Source organism: Hemicordylus capensis, chromosome 1 (assembly GCF_027244095.1).
Source record: "Hemicordylus capensis ecotype Gifberg chromosome 1, rHemCap1.1.pri, whole genome shotgun sequence".
NCBI classification, from domain to species: Eukaryota; Metazoa; Chordata; class Lepidosauria; order Squamata; family Cordylidae; genus Hemicordylus; species Hemicordylus capensis.
In genome coordinates this window covers 38,385,091-38,406,794 of record NC_069657.1, presented here as the reverse complement: position 1 = coordinate 38,406,794, position 21,704 = coordinate 38,385,091, and the positions used below count along the sequence as shown (strand labels likewise).

General features: G+C 44.8%; 1 protein-coding gene across 2 annotated transcripts in view; it reads right to left on the bottom strand.

Annotated features, from left to right (window-relative positions):
• Window positions 1-15,037: 15,037 nt before the first annotated feature.
• The window catches only part of GALC (galactosylceramidase), a 53,578-nt gene continuing 46,911 nt past the window's right edge, over window positions 15,038-21,704 (bottom strand). For both annotated transcript variants that reach the window (XM_053285644.1, XM_053285643.1), the window contains exons 15-17: window positions 20,164-20,324; window positions 19,386-19,462; window positions 15,038-18,695 (exon numbers count right to left, since the gene is read on the bottom strand). In XM_053285644.1, the coding sequence (XP_053141619.1) occupies window positions 18,552-18,695; window positions 19,386-19,462; window positions 20,164-20,324 (382 nt within the window). In that variant the 3' untranslated portion in view covers window positions 15,038-18,551. The remainder of the gene's footprint in view (window positions 18,696-19,385; window positions 19,463-20,163; window positions 20,325-21,704) is intronic.

The following is a 21,704-nucleotide window of genomic DNA, read 5'->3' as shown; positions in this document are numbered from 1 at the left end:
GCAACTTTTCCACGCTGGATATATGACATCCTATCTCTATATCGCAGCGATTAAATTCAAAACAAGGCATTGGAAATGTGAACGGTACACTGCTGTCCACGCAGGGACTGCGGTGTCACGACACAGGACGTGTGGAAGCACACTTCCGAGATACGTCCTGACGCCGTTGTAGGGTCTAGTCTGGAAAGCGCCCAGATGGGTTCAAAGAGAGGAGAGCTGGTCTTGTGGTAGCAAGCATAACGTGTCCCCTTAGCTAAGCAGGGTCTGCCCTGGTTGCATATAAATGGGAGACTTGTGTGAACACAGTAAGATATTCCCCTTAGGGGATGGAGCCGCTGCTGTGGGAAGAGCAGAAGGTTCCAAGTTCCCTCTCTGGCATCTCCAAGATAGGGCTGAGAGAGAGTCCTGCCTGCAACCTTGGAGAAGCCGCTGCCAGACTGGGTAGACAATACTGAGCTAGATGGACCTATAGTCTGACTCAGTATTTGGCAGCATCCTGTGTCCCTAAAGAACCTGGCTCCCCCAGCTCCTGAGGGCCTCCCAGCTCCACACCTCCCTATTTTCTTCATTATCTGTGGGGCAGCCAGGGAAAGGGGCAGACACGAGCCCCTTCGCCCCTAGCTATGCCCCTGCCTAGAGCTAGTTGCTAGGAGCATGTTCACTCTATAGCATTTCTTAGGGGAGATGGCCACACTCAGAATATTCTAGCAGTTCCACATGGTCCAAGAGGAGAACCATCATACCAGAGGATTGGAAAGGCATGCATGGAGTTTTGGGGCTTGCATTGACTACTTGCAAGGTGTGTGCCGGCCCGGGATAAAAGTCTGAATTTGGGAGCCTTCTGAAAGGAAAGTAGAACACACTATATTATTTCATTAAAAGGTTAAACATTACATTTCTTTGATTAGAGTTTTTATAGGCCTTCACACAGCGTATTATCCATAAGCTGTGAAAGATCAATTCAAATCTATTGATTGTTTAAAAGTACCGCAATATATAATAATTATGTGCATTGCATATGCTCAGTGTGTAGCATCTGTTAGGGCTACTGCTAGAATGCGGTAGTTCAGCAACATTTGGAGGCCCCCAGATTGGGTAGCTGGGGATGGTGGGAGGAACATCTGAACCACTTTCCGGTGAAAATAGTGGTGTCAGAAATGGCACCACAAGGTTCTACAGTCTACGTAGATCAGGGCTAAGAAGTTTTGGATCCAGAATTGAATGTAGGACTCGTGTAGGGCTCATGGAAGGCTATGCTGGGCATGATAATTGCCTATACTAGTAGGACACCCAGAGTGAGGAATTAGAGCTTTAAGCATTAATTGGTTTAATTTGTGGATCAGTCAACTAAAGCTTTAGTTGATTGATCAGTGAGGGCCAGTTTTAAATCAATGTGGGCAAATTAGAATCAGTCTAGCTGTGAATTAAGGTTTACATTTTGCAGCTGTTTGCATAGAGCCTGTTGCTGTAAAAGGAAGTTCAAAAGAAAATATTAAAATTATTATAAGGAAAGATGATGAATGCTAGCTTTCTAAGTTAAATTGAATATTCTGTTTGTGTAATATTCATATATATATATATATATATATATATATATATCCATCTTTTTCTGCAGTCTCAAGGCATCTAACACAAATTAAAAGAACCCAACAATAAAAAGAACAGCAAAAGTAATCATTTTACAAAGAACATAAGGCAGCAAAAATACAGAAAGGGGGAAACCAATAAAAACCAGCACTTAGAGAACATTGAGGAAGGCTTGCTGAAATACAATGGTCTTCAGACTATTTTAAATAATTGCCTGGGAACCCAGAGATCAGGTGGCAGGGAGTTCCAGCAAGAGAGGGCTACCACCAAGAAGGCTCACTCGCCCGTTACCGCCAAATGTGCTTCAGAAACTGGTAGGACACATAGGAACAGACCTCCAAGAGAGCCTCTCTGAAAGATCTTATAGGATGGACAGATTATAATTTAATATATACTCTTATTATTCAGTTAGCAGGCAGATAGGACCATAGGAAGCAATCTTATACTAAGTCGGGCATCTAGCTCAATGCTGTCTATATTGGTAGCGGCTTCCCAAGGTTTCGGGAAGGAGTCTTTCCCTTCCCTACCTGAAAATGTTGGGGATTGCACCCGGAACCATCTGCATGTCAAGGGGATGCTCTACCACTGAGCTATCGCCCTCTCCCCATGATCCGTCAACTAGAAATTCTCATCACAACCCAAGAGATCCAATATTGGATCTGTTGGGTTGTGATTTTATTTCTTAGTCCCAGATCCTTTTACGCTATTTGTAGTGTGCAAATAGAAATTCTCTACCGCAGGGTTTCTTAACCTTGGCCCCCCAGATGTTGATGGACTACAACTCCCATCATCCCCAGCCACAATGGACATGGCTGGGGATAATGGGAGTTGTAGTCCATCAACATCTGGGGGGGCCAAGGTTAAGAAACCCTGCTCTACAGTTTGGTAGGCCTGTGAGTCATTTAAAAGACCCCCATGTTTGGGGGCCCTTAATTGTACTGGTGTATCTTATAAAACCATATAATGTTAACAATAAAGGCTGATCATAGAAATATCTGAATTCTACCAGTCTTTCATGATAGAGATGGAAAATGAGGGGAGTATAAGGCAGAGTTCGTCCTTGTTGACCAGACCTGTGTAGTTTAGGAGATAAGAGAAAGAAAGGAGGTGAGCATGAAACAACTCATTAGTCTTGATTGCTCTCTCAGTGGGGTATAGTGTAAGCCAGTGCGATGTAGTGGTTAGGAAACCAAGTGGGGTTTAGTGGTTAGAGTGTTGTACTAGGATCAGGGGGACTGAGGTCAAATCCCTGTTCAGCCATGAAACTCACTGGGTGACTCTGGGCCAATCACCTCTCTCTCTCTCTCTCTCAGCCTAACCTATACATGCAATGCATGCATGCACAAACATGTTTTTATGAAAGGCAGTCGAGGGCAGAGGGAAAGATTTCTCCCAGTTTTCTTCCAGATTTTATATTGGCTATAAAATGTCCCTACACAAAACATGCGACCATCAACTATCCATACACAAAAGTTTGTTCTGAATTTCCAAGGAATTACTGCCAAGGGTGACTACTTGAACTGGCAATTAAGCTCCCTCTCCATTGATCTATCCAGAAAGAGGTACTCTCGGATGTCTCTCGGCCACCATAATGCTTTGCCTACAGTTTTATCAATACTGGGCCACCTTCTTCCAGTCTGGCATTACTGGCCCGCATTTCCGCAAAAGCTACTGAACAAACATAATGTCTCAAAACAGCCATAAATAAAGTTGCTTCCTTTTTTGTACTTCCATAGCTCAAAAGAGGTTGGGGAAAACGCTCGAAAGAATCTGCATGCTTTCTTAAACATAGTAACACTGCCATCTAGTGGTGTATTACTCCCCTGCGCTGGCTTGTCAAAAGGTTTTTTAAAAGAAGAAGAGTACGAGGTTAATGCCAGCCTTCTATTTTTCATTTTGGAGACTGATCTTTGTGATATTTTGCTATATATATTTTTAAAGTATAGTTCAGGCCTGCTGTACTAAGGTTGGAAGGGGAGAGTGCTCTTTTTTTCCTAATGGACTGAAGTATAATCTAGCTCAGGGGTTCTCCTCCTTGGGTCCTCTGACGTTCAACTACAATTCCCATCATCCACAGCTACCGTGGCTGAATTCTAACATTGGGGAGTCAGGTTTGGGAATCTGGGCTAGTCTCACTGATATCCTTAGCATGATGCCCTTTCCAAGGATAGGGTTAGTCACAGTCAATTAACTGGAATCCCATTGCTGCTTATCGATTTATAGGCAAAGTTTAGAAGCTTTTCAGAAAGAAAAAAGGGCCCCCTGTAGGAAAGATGAGGCTTGAGTTTCGCTTCCATCAGATGTCGCTTTTAAAAACAGGCCACTTTTATGAACGGATCAGCAATGCTCTTTAGGGGGTTGTAAGTGGCACAATGGGGAAATGCTTGACTAACAAGTAGAAGGTTGTCGGTTTGAATCCCTGCTGGTATGTTTCCCAGACTATGTTTCCCAGACTATGGGAAACACCTATATTGGGCAGCAGCGATATAGGAAGATGCTGAAAGGCAACATCTCATACTGTGCAGGAGGAGGCAATGGTAAACCGCTCCTGTATTCTACCAAAGAAAACCACAGGGCTCTGTGGGCTCCAGGAGTCAAAATCGACTTGACGGCACACTTTGTTTCTCTGCTCTTATATAAAAGGTATTTACACATCTCTGTTATATAAGCAACATTTAACCATCTGTTCAGTCAAAGGAAGCGTGAAGATCCCCCCCCCCCCCGCCTTCCTTTGCAGGACTACAGAGCCACTTGCACCATCTTTGATGCAACCGAGGTTGTTTTTTGTTTTAAACATCTTGCTCTGTTTTATCTAGTTTGGACATAAGTAGGAGAGAGAGCCGGGAAATCAAGAAAGATGTGAACTTCTCTCTTTTCTACCTCCCGCTACTCTCTAAACCTGTCAGCTACTGACAAGGAGCTGAATTTCTGACAGTGGTATTGTCAAGGCAGGCTATCAAAATCAGTTAGCAATGAGAAGTGCACAGAAAATTAAGACAGGGCACGTGATTATCACAGATCAGTCTTTGGTTTTAATTGTGAATGAACTAGATGTTAGACCTTTCTTGTGTCTCATTTGTTGAGGCCCGCAAAGGGGTGCCACTTGGGACAAAACCAATAATATTTATATTTTTTCAGTGGAGGCCATCAAGTTCAGTTCTCAGAGAGAGTGCCAGTTAGCCTACAGCCAGCACAATACACACTAAAAAGCAGTCACAGGAGAGCTCCAGATTACAATAAAGATGGCTGCGTAAACTGTGTGATTTCGCTCGTGCACTGGCTTGATCAGTTATTCTCAATTTGTACGTCATGAGAAACAAAACTAAAGACTCCCGTTAGGCCAAAAGACCACTCCCCAAAGAGGTTATCCACTGTGTATCTGCATTATTTGCCACTTTCTAATCAGGCTCCACCGAGGATGTGTAATTCTGCCAGCAAATGTGATTTGAATTACTCACTGGCTCCCAGTGCAAAATCACAGCAAAATTAGCAGCATCTGCCCTCAAGATCGGAGCTCTCCAAGAATCACTGCCGCTGAGTGGCTTCCTTCCACTCAGGAGACATGCCTAGTACACCGTCTTTAACTGATACTTGTGGGAAAGCACTATTACCAATTGTTAATAACAATAAAAATGCATGCATTCTTTTGAAATCGCATCACACATTTTTCAGCTCCACGTTACCAAGGAGCTGCAGAGAGGGAGAGGCAACCAAGTGGCACCCATTTGTGTTGCTGTAGTTTGGACCTGGTTGATGCAAAACCACAGGAAGTGAGGGTGGTAGCTGTAACGCTTACCCTGGTGTGTCTACTATCAGAAATTGAAGGGACGCAGGACTAAATACTTCAAAAGAAACTCTGCTGTGCTTTGGGAAACTAATTTTTAATTAGAATAGGAACTTTGCCCTTGGGTACCACTAAATATTTCCAAGATAAGTTGAAACAGCTGATCTTCTGAAAATGAACTACAGCGGTGATCTTTACTATTTTTCTAGCAGGGGCCACTTTGGCAAAGACAAAAAAACAGAAAAACCTTCAGTGTGAGAGCATTTCCCACTGTGCTGACCTCCACACAGTACCACACTTTTCTCCTTGCTGGGAGGGCCCTTTAAAAGAGACAGCATCTGTCTGTCTGTCTGTCTATCTGTTTCTATATATATTTCTCCTGGGTGTGCCATGGAATGTGCGTCCCGGTGGCCCAGCTGATTGGCTGGGCAGCGAGGCGCCTGATTGGCTGGCGCACCCAGGAGAATTGGATGGCAGTGGCGAGGCCTGGCCATGGAGGCAAGGTGGCGGGCCCAGCCGTGGCACTTGGCCTGGCAGCGTGAGCCCGCGGCTGCCTGGAGATGGGGACAGAAGGTGGGGAGAGGGGGCCGGCCACCTCTTTGGCAAGCGGTGGCAGCGGGCCCAGCAGGCCGCGGAGGCGGCACTTGGGGTGGCAGCAGGCCCAGCAGCAGAGACGAGGTAGTGGCGGGCCAGGCCATGAAGAAGCTGGGCCTGGCCATGGAGGTGGCTCTCGGATAATTGTGGGAGGCTGGGGTGGGAGGGAACCGGGCGGTGGAACTTCCCTGTTTGCCGGCCGGGAGGAACGGCAGCAGTGGCGGGGCCCTTTTTGGCTGCCCACTGCTTGGTAAAGTAAAATAAAATGCAGTGGGATGGGGGAGGGCAAGAGAGCGTGGAGCAGGGGGAAGGGCAAGAGTGTGGGGCAGAAGGGAGGAAGAGAAGGGGAGGGAGAGTGGGGCGGGAGGGAGGGGGGAACAGCCAGCCCCAAAGACTGCACAGATGCTCTGTGAGGGTTGGCTAGTATTCTCTTAAGAGTTCTAGGAAGAGAACACTGTATGCCTTCCAAGATGGTGGCTCCATTTCCCTTACAGTCCCCCCCACAACACACACACACACACACACACACACACACACACTGGGCAAAGCACAGCACTGCACAGAGAGAATGGTTGTCTTCATGGGCCAGGTGACTAGGCAGAGTATTCAACTTTAGTTGACGCTTCACATAGACCCAATAAACAGTAGTGAGGATCCCACTTAGGACTGTGGGCGGCTGCCATTGGCCCCCAGGCCTTACAATGAAGAACACTACAATGAAGAACTACAGCGAGAAATACCAGATTGCATGCAATAATAGCTTCTTTTTTCCAAAATATTTTACTGGGAGGGAACCTGAAGAACTCAAACATTAAATAGTGTCGAGATGATTATACAGACTTCTATGACTTCTTATAAGGCAAGGCTACAGCATCTGGGGCTCTTTAGTTCGGAAAACAGGCGACTACAGGGAGACATACATAGAAGTGTATAAAATTATGCATGGAGTAGAGAGAGTGAACAGAGACAATTTTTTCTCCCTCTCTCACTATAATCAGGGGTCATCCCATGAAACGGAAGGTCGAGAAATTCAGGACTGACAAAAGGAAGTACTTTTTCACACAGCGCATAATAAACCTATGGAATTCTCTGCCACAGGGTATGGTGATGATGGCTGCTAGTTTGGATGGCTGTAAAAGGGGCGTAGACCAAGTCATGGAGGACAGGTCTATCAAGGCTACTAGTCTGGTGGCTATAGGCCACCTCCAGCCTCAGAGGCAAGATGCTGCTAAATACCAGTTGCAGAGGAGCAACAGCAGGAGAGAGGGCATGCCCTCACCCCATCTGTGGGCTTCTTGGAGGCATCAGGTGGGCCATTGTGTGAAACAGGATGCTGGACTAGATTGACCTTGGGCCTGATCCAGCAGGGCTGTTGTTATTTTCCTTCCAGTGCCATTAGTGTGTGCATGCATGCATATGCACACATGTATAGACTCAAAAGAAGAATGTGTAAGAGCTTTGTTTCAGTAGTCCGAGTTTCCCTTCTTTCAGCAAGCACTGTCTCACAAAGACCAGCCAAACAGTGTGATAAGTTACATGGACGCAATGATATAGCCATAAATTTAGTACGGTGCAGGACTTTGTGGAGTCGTAAAGCTCGGTCACTTAAACATCACTTTGGCTGTCTGGAACTTCATTCAGAAGAGCTCCCTTAGAAGTAATTTTGAAAGGAATGAATCACATGAATGAAAAGCCTGTCATCCTCTAAGAAAGTGCTTCTTACCATAGTGCAGCCATCTTGTAGCAGACCAAGCCGCATGTCTCACTTAAGGCCTTCAGAACGGAAAAGGAGAGAACCACCACACACTGCAGGGAAGAGTCTGCGGAAAGGAGCGACTCTGAAGGATTATACATTGAGGAAATGAGACATTTGGAAGCAAATGGAAATCAGTCTGTCATTCTGATGGGCAGAGGAGTAGCATAAGAAGTTCACATTACTATGGGAAAGCCCTATGTCCAGGGTAGGTCTGCCACATTCCGTGGAGAGAATTCCTGAACACAACTGTCAAAAGGGGGAGGCAGGTGCACGAACACTTTGTTTTTGACCAGCTTTGGATAGAGTGCCCAACAGTGATATTAGAGAACAGGAAGCTCTTTCTGTCCATACACTTCACAGCTAAAGCCGGAGGCCCACTACCACCGACACAAACTCTAGAGATGATCCAGGGAAGGGGGAGGGAGTTGAGAGAGAGAGAGAGAGAGAGAGAGAGAGAGAGAGAGAGAGAGAGAGTTAGTTGACACCATGTAGCTACAATGCCTGGAGAAAAGCACCAGGAAAATTCGTTTAATTTATTAGCGAGATTGAAAAATAAATTTAACTCAAGCATTACTGTATTTACCCAAATAGGTGACTCTGAACGTAACATGATGCCTTAAAAGAAAGGTTGAATACGAGTTATGCCTGAATTTAGACAAAAGAAAGAGGACTCTGAATTCAAGGCAACTCCCTATATTTAACAGGAAAGAACTTAGGGAAAACTTTGCCTTAGATTTGGGTAAATATGGTAATTCTAGATGCACATGGCATGGACTGGTTTGAGAAGAGGGCTGAGTACACATATAGGATCGTCGGAAGCCGTCTTATACTGAGTTGGAACATTGGTCCATCTAGCTCAGTATCAGGAGCGTAGGGAGACTGGTGGTGGCCTGTGTGTGGTGGCCGCCACGGCAGCCCCCCGACCCTGCCCCCACATCTGACATGAGACATGGGGGGCGTGGTATCCCTCTCAAACAGGGCCACGTGGCCCCATTTGGAAGGGAGATCGGCCTGCGCTGCATTGGGCAGTGCAGGCCAGAGCAACTCTCCCTGCCTTAAAGGCAGGGAGAGCTGTTCCGGCCGTGCTGCCAACGCAGCACGGGCCGACCGACCTCCTAAATGGGGACATGTGGCCCCGTTTGGAAGGGAGATTGATAGGCCCCGCTGTGTTGGCAGCGAGACCAGGAGCTTCTCTCCCTGCCTTTAAGGAAGGGAGAGTCACTCTAGCCACACTGCCAACACAGCACGGGCTGATTTCGGTTCCAAACAGGGCCACGCAGCACCATTTGAGACCAAAAAACAACCACCACCCCCGTGTCTGATCTCAGACACAGGGGGCGTGTCTGGGGCCGTGGTCGCAGCACCTGATTGGTGGTGGCCTGGGTTCTTTGAACCTGTTTGCCCAATGGTGGCTCCACCCCTGCTCAGTATTGTCTACACAGACTGGCAGTGGTTTCTCCAAGGTTGTAGGCAGGAATGTCTCTCAGCCCTATCTTGGAGATGCCAGGGTGGGAACCTGGAACCTTCTGCATACAAGCATGCAGGTACTCTTCCTAGAGTGGCCCCATCCCTTAAGGGGAATATCTTACAGTGCTCACGCATGTAGTCTCCCATTCAGATACAAACCAGGGTGGACCCTGCTTAGCAACAAAGACAATTCGTGTTTGTTACCACAAGACCAGCTCTCCTCCCTTCAGCAAGATTCTACCGCTTTGCATAACATGATGGATTATATATGCAGAACTTTGGTTTCCTGACTGCAGGATTTTCTTGTATTACAATGCAAAACTGCTAAGCACTATATAGCAGAATCCAGCTAAAATTAAGCTATTGTAGGTCCAACAGATTTCTGGGCTAGTGTGTGAAGCTCATGCTCACCTGTTCAATTGAAATCCCTAAAATTAATAGTGTGCTCAACTTTGGCTAGATCAAGCTCTGGACCTGCCTCTGGTACCCTTTCTAAATGTTTGCACTATATATAATTTTACTTTAGTGGTTCGATTCATTCCTAGATGAAGCTGGTTCTATTGTGCGTCAAGCAAACCTCTCACTGTCTTTAATCAGTGACCAGCCAGCCAAAGCAGCAACGTGGAGATCTCTCCAGTATGAACACGCCAGGTTAATTTGTGACATTAAATGAAACCTGTTTCCTATAAGACATGTTGCTTCTCATGGTGCCAGAGAACTTCTTTAAAGTAGTTTGCTTTTGAGACAACCTAATAAGACTAAGTACCTTGCAGCAGAAGCATCTGTGGATGCCGAGAGGCCTTATCAGGGAGGCTGGACAGCTGAGAATTACTGCAATCCATCTTTGTAATGAAAAACAAAATGCAGCACCCTTTCTGGACTGAGCTCAGTCAAACATGCTGTGCAAGAAGCTCACGAAAGATTGCATGGGTAAAAAGGCAGCAGTAATACACAGAGGCTAGATACAAAAGGGGATAAAGAGAGGCTGATGATCGATACCTCAACATGCTGGATCCTTTTGGCTGAGACAGCCCTATTAAACGACTCTGAGGTCCAATTAAGAGACATCCCCCGATGTATGGGCAGTAAGATGCAAGACCTGGTCTCACTCACACATTCCCCCGATCAGCACTGTCACCCGGCTGATGGATATGTGCTCTCCCTCACAGCAGACTGAAAACAAAGCCAAAGCCAGCTCCTTCGCCACCATCGATGAGTTGGAGCCCACCACCACCATCCACATCTGGCTGATGGTGGGCTGCTTATCCAGAAATTCAACCTGTCACCGGATCTGTAATAATTAGCTTTTCATACTGGATGCCGGGGCCATCAGGGGCAGCCACTGGCTTTAACCTCATGACCACTTTCTCAAAGAGCCGCCAGATGAGAACCACACCATGAACGAAGCCAATCTTCTCAATACCATCATTGTCTAGAGAATACTACAATGGAGTCTGTATGCCCATGTGGTATAACACCCCGTATGGACACACTGGGCATTATGGTGCCACAGCGAAGTCATAGCACTGGGTTCTGGGTTCTTGAGTTGGATTCCTTAGTTGCATTAACCCATGTTTCTTTGTTTGTGCTCATCTACGGACTTTAAAAAAATTAAGAAACAAACTCTTGAAAAGAGCAGCAACAGCTAGGGATGTGCCCAAAACGTGGTTTGCAGTGTGGTTCAAGCACTTTTTGGTAAATTGCATGGGGAACTTTAAGGAGAGCAGGTCTGCTCTCCACTGCCCCATTCAGCTTCCTGCTGGGGTGATGTGCATCCTAATAATCCCCCTCCCCCATGTGGCACCAGAATGCACATGCACAGAGACCATTTGTGTGGTCACCATGGTGTGGCTGACCAAACAAATGGCACCCATGCATGTAGACACCATGTATGTGTTTGCGCCACACCGGAGGTTATTGGAACACACGCCACCCCAGCACGAAGCTAAATGGGGCAGCAGAGAGCAGGTAAGGACCTATTCTCCTTATTCTTATAGTTCCCAGTGCAATTTACCATAACGTGCTCAAACCGTGCTTCGAACCATGGTTCAGGCACATCCCTAGCTGCTGCCATCTGTTGGGTCTGCCACACACCACAATGCATCCATTCCTTGATTCTTGATGCGTCCATTCCTTGAAAAGAACGATCTCAAAACAGTGGTGCATCAGCTGGTAATCTCCAGGCTCGACTACTGCAATGCACTCTACATGGGGCTGCCTTTGTACGTAGTTCAGAAACTTCAGTTAGTTCAAAATGCAGCAGCCAGATTGGTCTCTGGGGTTGCCCGGAGAGACTATATTATGCCTGTCTTAAAACAGCTGCACTGGCTGCTGATATGTTTCCGGGCGAAATACGAAGTGCTGGTTATTACCTTTAAAGCTCTGAATGGCTTGGGTCCGGGTTACCTTAGAGAGCGCCTTCTTCGGTATGAATCCCATCGCTCATCAAGGTCATCTGGAGAGTTCCATCTCCAGTTACCACCGGTAGGTCTGGTGGTGACTCGGAACCGGGCCTTTTCTGTAGCTGCTCCTGGTCTATGTAATGCACTCCCAGCAGATATCCGCAGTTTAGGCTCGCTGTCAGCCTTTAAGAGAGCCCTAAAAACCTATTTATTTGGCCTGGCCTTCCAAGGCTTGTAAAGTGTTGTTGTTTTTAAATGTATTTTAATTGGTTTTAAATAGTTTTAATCATGTTTGAATTGTTTTTATATTGTTTTTAGCATTGTTTTAACTGTGGGTTTTGTCTTTTTAAAAGTTGTTGTACACCGCCCAGAGCCTCTGGATGGGGCGGTTTATAAATGTAATGATGATGATGATGATGATGATGATGATGATGCAGCAGATTACTGTGCTGTCCTGAGCAGGGGGAGGGGGAAAGTTAAGGGTAAAGGTTGGAAGGTTCTCCCCTCGCTTTCTTCATTTCCTGCTCTATAGGTAGCCCCCAAAGTGTTCTTTTCAGTATATTAAAGAGAATGAATCCTTGAACTTGGCCTCTGTTTAAAAACAAACCCTGATGCTCCATGTAGAACAGGGCTGCACAACCTCAGCCCTCCGGCTCCTTTTGGAGAACTCCCATTAGCCAAAGCCACAGTGGCCAATAGTCAGGGATGGTTACAGTTGTAATCCAACATCTGCAGGAGAGCCAAAGTTTCACAGCCATGGCACAGAACATCTTATGAAACCTACAACATAGCCCTCAGCTCCAGAGACCCAGAGCTGATCAGCAAATGACAAAAATGCTATCGTTTAGATAGGTGTTTGGCTGCTGACAATGTTATTGCAGACAGCTGCTGCGTTTTTGCATTGCTTTATATATTTTAATTATAACTTGTGTTTTTGATTCTTCTTTGGTTGTGCTAACTTTGGGGCACTTGGTGGAAAATACTTTTATAAATTTAACAAACAAATGGAGGCAAGGGGCAGCAAACACACTCTTCCTCCGTCTGTCAATTGCACACAGATTTAGAAGTCTAAAAAGCATTAAAGATGTAGGAGTGTAGCAAACAAATCTCCCTGTATGAACAACTCCAAGTTCCCGAATCATCAACGCCCCCACTCCACTGCTTCAAAATCTTTCTACAAAAAAACCCAAGTATCTAATTATCAGTTAATCTTTTTCATATCCACAATGTAAATGGAAGCTGCCCCATTCCCCAAGTTGCTGCTGCACTTGGTAGTAGGGCAGGGGGAGAGCAACTGGCCCTATTCAGCCCCAGCATAGCACCCCTCCAGTGGCTGTTGCTGGTATCTGCCTTATATTTAAGGTTGCGAGCTCTTTGGGGACAGGGGACCAATTTTTTTAAAATTTATTTATTTATTTATTTATTTATTTATTTAGGTAAACCACTCTGTGTACATCCTTCACCAACCACAGGTTTCCCAATCAGGGTTTTGAGTATCTGCAACCGGGAAATTGTGGCAGGTCTCACCAACTGCAACCCGAATATCCTTATTTTGGCAAGAGTTTTCTTCAATTTGGATTCCCCCCACAAATTACAGGGGTCGGGGGTCATTTTCAGGGGTCCACTTCACTCCTCTTTCTGCCTCCTGGTGATTTGAGGGGGATTTCTCCTCTAAATTAACTGTATTTTTCAGTTAAACCCATTTGCCATTGATTTCAATGGCTCATCTACTGCAAATTCACCAACCATGAGGTTTTCAAGGAATAGAACCCTCACGGTTGGCAAGGGATGAGTGTATAAATATCCGTAGTAGTAGTAAATAAGACAGTCATGCATTATTTTCTAACATAATATAAACTAACTAAAGCTTCCAGCCCTCTGTGTACATCTGTTCCAAGTAGAACATAAGTAATGTTCCTTAGGATTTATCCTAGGACTCAGTTTCTACCAAACCCAAACACTACTTGCAAAACAATCTTGCTACATATTTCAGTGTGTGATATCAAGTCTCCTTCCAATATTGCTGAACCATTTGGGCTGTTTGCCTGAGGCACTCAACAATTACGGAATGTTAGACTACAGTCTTCAAGATTAACAACTTCATCACATTTGTATAGTGCCCTGCAAAGAGCTTAGGGGGGCAATACATGGGGATTCTTCCACTTAACAACTGTGTGCGGTGGGTTAGCATAATACTAACAAGCCCAAAGGTCATTGCTCAAACTGATTAAAAGTTCAATGTTTGATTCTGGATGAACCATTCTGGATTATTCTGGGCATTAGGATGGCCCACAAGGCTACTGGAATAATGGTCTCTGAACAGATGAATCAAAAATTGAACTTTTCAGACACAATCACAAACATTTTGTTTGGCGAAAACCAAATACTGCCTTCCTCATCTCGACTGTCAAGCATAGTGGTGGAAGCATCATGGTTTGGAGCTGCTTTGCTGCATCAGGAACTGGATGGTTACCATCACTGATGGAGCCATGAATTTAGCAGCGTATCAGAAAACTCTAAAGGACAATGTCAGGCTATTTGTCCATGAGCTGAAGTTGAGCCGAAAGTGGGTCATGCAGCAAGACAACAACCCTAACGTCATCGTCAATTCAAGTCAGTCTACCACAGAATGACTGAAGAAGAGATTTTGTGTTTTGGAGTGGCCAAGTCAAAGTCCCAACCTAAACCCTACTGAAATGTTGTGGCAAGACCTCAAGTGGAACATAGGAAACTGCCATATACTGAGTCAGACCATTGGTCTATCTAGCTCAGTATTATCTTCACAGACTGGCAGCAGCTTCTCCAAGGTTGCAGGCAGGAATCTCTCTCAGCCCTATCTTGGAGATGCTGCCAGGGAGGGAACTTGAAACCTTCTGCTCTTCCCAGAGCGGCTTCATCCCCTGAGGGGAATATCTTGCAGTGCTCACACATCAAGTCTCCCATTCATATGCAACCAGGGCAGACCCTGCTTAGCTATGGGGACAAGTCATGCTTGCTGCCACAAGACCAGCTCTCCTCTCCCGTGAGCTGTTCATGCAAGGAAGCTGTCCAATGTCACAGAGCTGAAGCAGTTTTTTAAATGGGAAAATGGGCCAAGATTCCTCTAAGCCAATTGAAGCGGATGAGCACCAGTTAAAGGAAACATTTAGTTGCAGTTATTGCTGCTCAAGGAGGTGCCACCAGTTACTGAATGAAGGGTTAACGTTCACACAAGAATGTTTGCTGTTGACTCTTTCTGTTGAGTGAATATTCAAAATACATCCTTTTTGCCAGAGTTATTTATTGGGGTGGCCTCTCTCTCAGCAGGGTTTAGCTTAGGATCCAACCATGTTTTGAATAAGAATTATGCTAACACGGAGACCATCCTAGGGGGTTCACAAACTTTCTCAGCACTGTACAATTTATTGCATGGGCACTGAGTAATCTAGAAAAACAATTCTTACTATATTTGGTGAAAATTCAGCATGTATTTCTTTTAATAGAAATTAATAGACTGCAGAAATGCAGCTTCAATTACACAGTTTTTGCATGGCAGCTCCAACTTTTTAGGTCCTAAATCACAGTGGAAAGCATATCTCTGATCCCACTGAAAAAATGGCATTTAAATAAGATATTCTACATGTATAAAGAGTTTAAACATTTTTCCTTAGTTTGAAACATTAGGCTATGCAGTAGTCAATCACATACATCAACATTTTGCTTAAAGAGCAGCTTGTTACAAATCCATACAGCAAACAACCTGTGGAGTACATTCACAACACAGCAACTTTTAAATTATTAATTCATAATTTAGCACAACCATACTCTTGATTATGCTACATTTAGTATACATAATGCAAAAACAGAACCATCCATCAATCTAGTGTAACACATTAAAAAAAACATCCTCTTTGGAATAAACGCTTCAATCACGTCCTGGCAATCACATGGGCTGTCACCTAGGCTACCGCTAATTAAGAGCAGGAGCTCTCTGTTTTAAAAATTTGGTCTGACCAGCAGATTTGGCCAATAAGAATACTCGCCTAAGGCACTCACAGGAGTCGTTTAAAGAAGTTGCCGCACAATGCCTCTGGATATCCATTGCTGGGGAGCAACAGTAAGAGGAGTTCCGCCTCTGTCTCCTGCTTATAGACCTTCAGAGGCATCTGGTTGGCCATTGTGGGAAACAGAATGCTGACCTAGGTAGAGTCTGATCCAGCAGGGGGGTTATGGACACAGAAACATGAAGTTTTAAGCATGTAAGGCACTATTCCTGGCCGGTGGGTCAAAGCACACAGACACACGTATTTCCCTTTTTAAAGCCACAAAAACCTGCTCAGCTGTGATGTAGTGTAACATTGAAATACTCAGACAGGACAGAACTGTAGAATATCAGTGTCTATAAAAGCAGCTTCCATTAGTCCAGATTAAGTACTGCATGTTCAACTTGGTCTCAGAGATCTACTTGAATGGCCGGCGGGGGGGGGAGTCTGAGGCTTATAGAGACATTTTCTAACACAGTCTTCCAGTGACCTCAATCAGGCTAGAGCAGGGCTGCAGAACTTCAGCCCTCCTGCAGATGTTGGACTACAACTCCCATAATCCAAAACTACTGGCCACAGAGTCTTGGGATGATGGGAGATGTGGTCCAAAAACAGCTGGAGGGCCAAAATTGTGCAGCCCTGGGCTAAGATATAGTTTTAACTAACAAGTTGCCATTCTGGGGTTTGCATGGCAACCAGTGTTCCCTCTAACAGAGATCCCCAGATGTTGTTGACTACAACTCCCAGAATCCCCAAGCAAAAGCCATTGCAGCTGGGGATTCTGCGAGTTGTAGTCAAGAACATCTGGGAATCCCTGTTAGAAGGAACACTGATGGCTACCCTTAAAAATGAAATCAGAAGGGGGGGCACGGAGAGAAGGGCTTACTGGTGGGCAATGACTCCTCCTAATCAACAAATGGAGGAATCTGCAGCAGGAGGTGCCGCTGCATCCTATCCCATTCACCAATTTGAAATGTAGAGCAGAAAGATGAGGAGCTGCACCTGCTGCTTCCCCCTTGAACAGGGGCAGTTCCTCCTTTTGCCACTGCCCATTGGGCCCTCTTCAAAAAAAAAAAAAGTGAATTATCCTGGAGCTCTCTTGGCTTGAGTTATTGCCCTTGAGTTATGCTTGCCCAACAGACTTGTAGAGCAGCTCCTCCTCCTCCCGCCCTCACTACCCATCAACTGGGAGAATCTCTCAGAGATTCAGTGTCTCTGGAAGATGCTCCCATTCATAGGTGGTAGCCTGGTGCCAGGTGAAGCAGTGATGGACGGGTCTCTTGGCGGACTTGCACAATGCTGCCAAAGGTACTGGGAGTGTACAGGGGTCGGCAAGGCTGGCTGGGGACCGTCACTCAGGTCAGTGCCTAAGCCGACTGACTTCTGATGCTGCCCCAGCCTGGTTATATGCCTGGCAGCCTCAAGAGCTCTTAAGGCAACTGTGTGGAGGCTGCCTGAGAGGTGTTCCCCATAGACCCGAAGGAAACTATTTCCATTGAATTTTCAGATTCCCCCCCCGCCCACACACACACACACTCCCACTTACAACAAGAAACAGACAATTGAAGGCCATATAAGTTCTTGGGCGATCATAAGTGACAGGCACTTTCAATGTATTCGCTACACTGCTATTAGCAGAGGAGGTAGTTTAAAATACACTTCATAAGCTACCCGGTCAGCCATCCAAAATAGTGTGATGAATTAAGACTTTAAAGGCTAGGAGCGAAATCTCTTATTTCCTGGGAGAAGGCATTTAAATCTATCGAGCCCTTTATTCTATCACCTCAGATATAAAAGCACAAAGTGGGCGGCGGGGGGGGGGGTGGGTGGGATAGCTTTCGATTATCTGACTTCTGCATATATGCAGAGTCAGATATATCCGGGGAATTTTCTGATGGAAAGTGGAAGTTTGGTGAAAGGAATGGAATAGCAGTGTGTATGAATTGCAATTTGATCGGCGATTTGTAGAACAGCCCAGGCACCTTTGAAAGGGAGGAGAGCAGGTCCATACCTGCTTCTCCGCCACTTGCTGCAGCTACCTGCTGCAGGAATGTATATGCATGTCTAGTATTTTTGTCAGACCACTGGTACTTGTTCCAGTTTACTGGACTATGACTGATATGGTTTCATTCTAAGATAGCATCTTGAATTTGTTTCTCAGATATTATTGCCTTTTTTCCTCCATATGAATTTCTGGTTATTTTTCCAGTATTAGTAGAGGTTCTGCTACCATTAGTATTCCTTTGGTCTCTGAGCAATTATCTCTGCACGGTTTTTTGCATCTTAGTTCTCGCAGGAATGTACCCCCCCCCCAGCTGCCCTCACACGTCAGTGGCATGCACATGGTCTCCATGCACGTGCGGAGGCCACGTGTGTGCCACCGTCATACAAAGGCAGCTGGGGGGAGCGCCACCAGTGCACAAGGGCGCCGAGATGCAGCAGGCAGCTCCAGCGGTGGAGATGGTATGGACCTGCTCTCCTCCCTTTAAAAAGGTGCCTGGGCTGTGCTGCGAGCCGACGATCGAATTGCGATTCGTGCACATCCCTAGAATGCAATGCACAGGTATTAGAAGTGTTGAAAAATAGTTGTCGTGTGAGGTGACCCTGTTCATATTGCCTAAATTAATGTTAAATGTTTATATACAAACTTAGAAGGCTAGTAGTGTTTCATTCCTACTATAGCTCATAAAAGGGGGGGGGGGAGACCCTGTCTAAAACCAAGGCTTTCATCCCAGGAGATAAGTATGAATTCTGAGAACATCCTAATTAGGAGGGTACAGACATATTTACATTTTAGAAGCCAAATTCATTCATAAAAGCAGCAGGGGAGGAAAGGTTCCCACTATCATTCATTTAAAAAAAAATGATTTTCAAGATTTGAACTGGCACTAGTTCAAAGGAGGAGAAAAGAACCGACTTGTCCATGTGTGACAGAAGCCTCAGGAGGCCTGAACATGAAAGTTGTCAAACTGTGTAAATGCAAAAGAGTGTGTTCCAATAGCAGCCCAGCCATTCGCCGGCTCAGATATGGTGACATTCTCCCAGAGGGGATAGCCATTCAACATGCCGGAAGCATTGGAGCCCTGTCAAAATGAAGGGGGCAATGTTAATGTACACAGTCTGATATGGGATTAAGAAGACTGACTAGTCAAGCATGTGGTTGAAAAACAATGTGGTAACTTAAGCCGTTAAGGCCAATGGGAATTCAGCTATAAGAGGCTTGTATGGAATGCTCTCGAGTTGTACTCAGTAAAAGAAATCAGAGGTCTGCCATTTTGCTAGACCTCTCTTCTAAAGAATGTTAATGGAAGAAAATAAGTGAATCTATTGGAAAATATTTCTTGCTCTGTTAATAATCCCCTACAGATCCTACTTTTTGTTTCAGTGGCATTTGAATCAGGCTGGCGGGGGTGGGTGGGGGGAATAGGCAGAAGCTAATGCAGCTGGTATGCTCATGGCGAAATACTGAATTGTCCATCTCCTATTTTACAGATGGTCAACAGGGGACAGCAGAAAGCATCCAAGATAGTTGCTTGACACCAGTCGTGTGAACCTGGAACTTGAACCCAAGTCACTACCATGTTCAAGGGCTGAAGGGAGCACTTTACCAAACCAATAGTGGCTAGCAAGACCAGCTAAACTTTTCACACAGATTTCCTGAGGATTGTCATAACTGGTAATCCTCAGGTTTAGAATTTGAGAGCCTGAGTGTCATTTCTTGAGTCAAACAATTACAAAATTAGCTTTTTAAAAATTCCAGTTTCAGTGCTTACCATGATAATTAGAGTAAGTGTATGCCACACTTTGGCCCGAACACCAGACAGCCCTTTCATCAAGATATTTTCACCATCTGCAAACAAAATATGCTTTAGAACATTTGAGCTAAGAAAACTGCATTGAGATGGTATAAGATCTTCATGTAGCCCTGGTTATTTTTAACCATTTTAACAGTCGTAGGAATCCTATGAATCAGTTCCTAAACCCATCGGCTTATTCAGAGTTTTCAAGATCTTGAATGCCTGCAATCTCAGTTTGTTTAACAAAGGGCTTGCAGAATTTCAAGTCTACAGCCCAGAGCCCAGTCATGTTTAAAGGTTCTGTAAACTAACACTGGAATTTGAAGTACATGGCAAACTCTACCAAGCACTGGGTGACCTAACATTTTAAAGCAATTAAGCCCCACTTTGATACTTGCATATCTAACACTGCAGATAACATCCCATTCAGAAGAGTTTTTGCTTGAAGAAATTTTGATTACTCCATACCATTTGTTTATGGATTTATATCCTGTCTTTCCAGTAAGTTACAGCCCAAGCTGGCCAAAGTTATAATTACAATTTGAGCAATTAGCAATAGCATCCTGGCTTGACAACAAGATAGGGAAAATGAACAGAAATCTATCAGCTGATATAGCTGATGTAACTACTGCATAAGTGATTTGCAATGCAAATATCAAGCCCCTCGGAATACTTCGCCACATCAGTTCAGGATAAGTGGCAACCAACCTCAATCCAAAAATGAGTATGCAAATACTGAAGGCCAAATACTCACAGAGATCATTGGTGACCTTGTAGGTGCCATCTGGAAACACCCAGAAGAAAACTCCTTTCGCATCACTGATATATATCCCACCTTTGTTGATTCTTCCAGCTATAAAAGCACCTCCTTTATCTGATTCTATGTAAACATCACAAGTTATTGCTAGGTTTACCCTGCAAAAGACAAATTGGGGATGGGGTGATATAATCAGACATTGGGTTATGAGGGAAAGCATTTCGATATCAATTGTCCCAACATCTAGTAGGAAACATTTCAATGCTATAACTGCAAATAATAGTGAAGGCTTTTAATTAGTCCTAACACCACTCTGGAGCAGCCTATGTCCTGGAGAAAAAGTAGGGATTTCTCCAGTATCACATCCTTATATGCTTGCAAAGTGGCAAAGACAATTGCTCATGTACTTCAATCATTGACAGGTATTTCTGCAGCAACTGAATGAGTTTACCACACATTCTTAACAGCCTGAATGTCTCAGTATAGCAAAACACAGGATTGGCTTGCAATAAAGCCATACATGCACAATGACTCCTCCTTTGTATAATATACAAGCCATCCAATTGCAATCCCAAACAGGTGAAAAACAGAAATGGCAAATTAATCTTTAACCTTACTGTTTTAGTATTACTGACCACATAGAGGAAAGAATGCAAAGCCAACAGACAACCTAAAAGGCACATAAAGTCAATGGCTCCATCACAAAGTACAAGAAGATCAAGTGTTCTATACATGGTAAAACTTGTACAGAACACAGTCCCATATACACCAAGATCCTCGCTCAACCATCTCCTTCAAAAACCAGTCTTGCCAGGTGCATATGGAACCCCCACAAGATTACACAAGGCAATTGCAGGAGCTACGTTGCATAAGAAGAAAATGACCACAGGAAATTTAACCCAAGATGAAGCAACAAAACATATTATAGCCTAAAATTGGAAATTACTTGAAGCACTATGGAGGAGCAACTCGTCACGTCCCTAAGTGATTAGCAATTATGCCCAAGCCAAATGGTACAATATGTTCCTAAATAACTTACCCCTGTATTTTCTATAATACTACAACCAAAGACAACCACAGGGTTCTGTGGTCGCCAGGAGCTGACACCGACTCAACAGCACACTTTACCTTTACAATCAAAGGAGGTTATGAAATTTAATTGAGTAAAAACATAGGGTAACATTCTAAGTTAATCTTAAACTTGTCCCATTTATTTCAGGGGTGCTTACTGTAGTATGTGAGCCACAATAAACACAATCTCAGGTCGCTGCCCCTTTAGTTCCTCTAAACAAAAGCAAACGAAACCCTGTTTGGATTCAGCAATATGAAGAGCATCAAAAAAGAACCCAAATATAGTATATGAAAATTTTAATATAATAGTGATAATAACTGGGCAGAGGGGCACCTTTTACCGTGGTGATTCTCTTTATTTTGCAGGGGGAGAGTAACTGGCTCTATCCACCCCGAACACAGTACTTCTAGTGATTGTTGCTGGTGTCTTTCTTATGTTTCTTTTTAGAATGTGAGCCCTTTGGGGA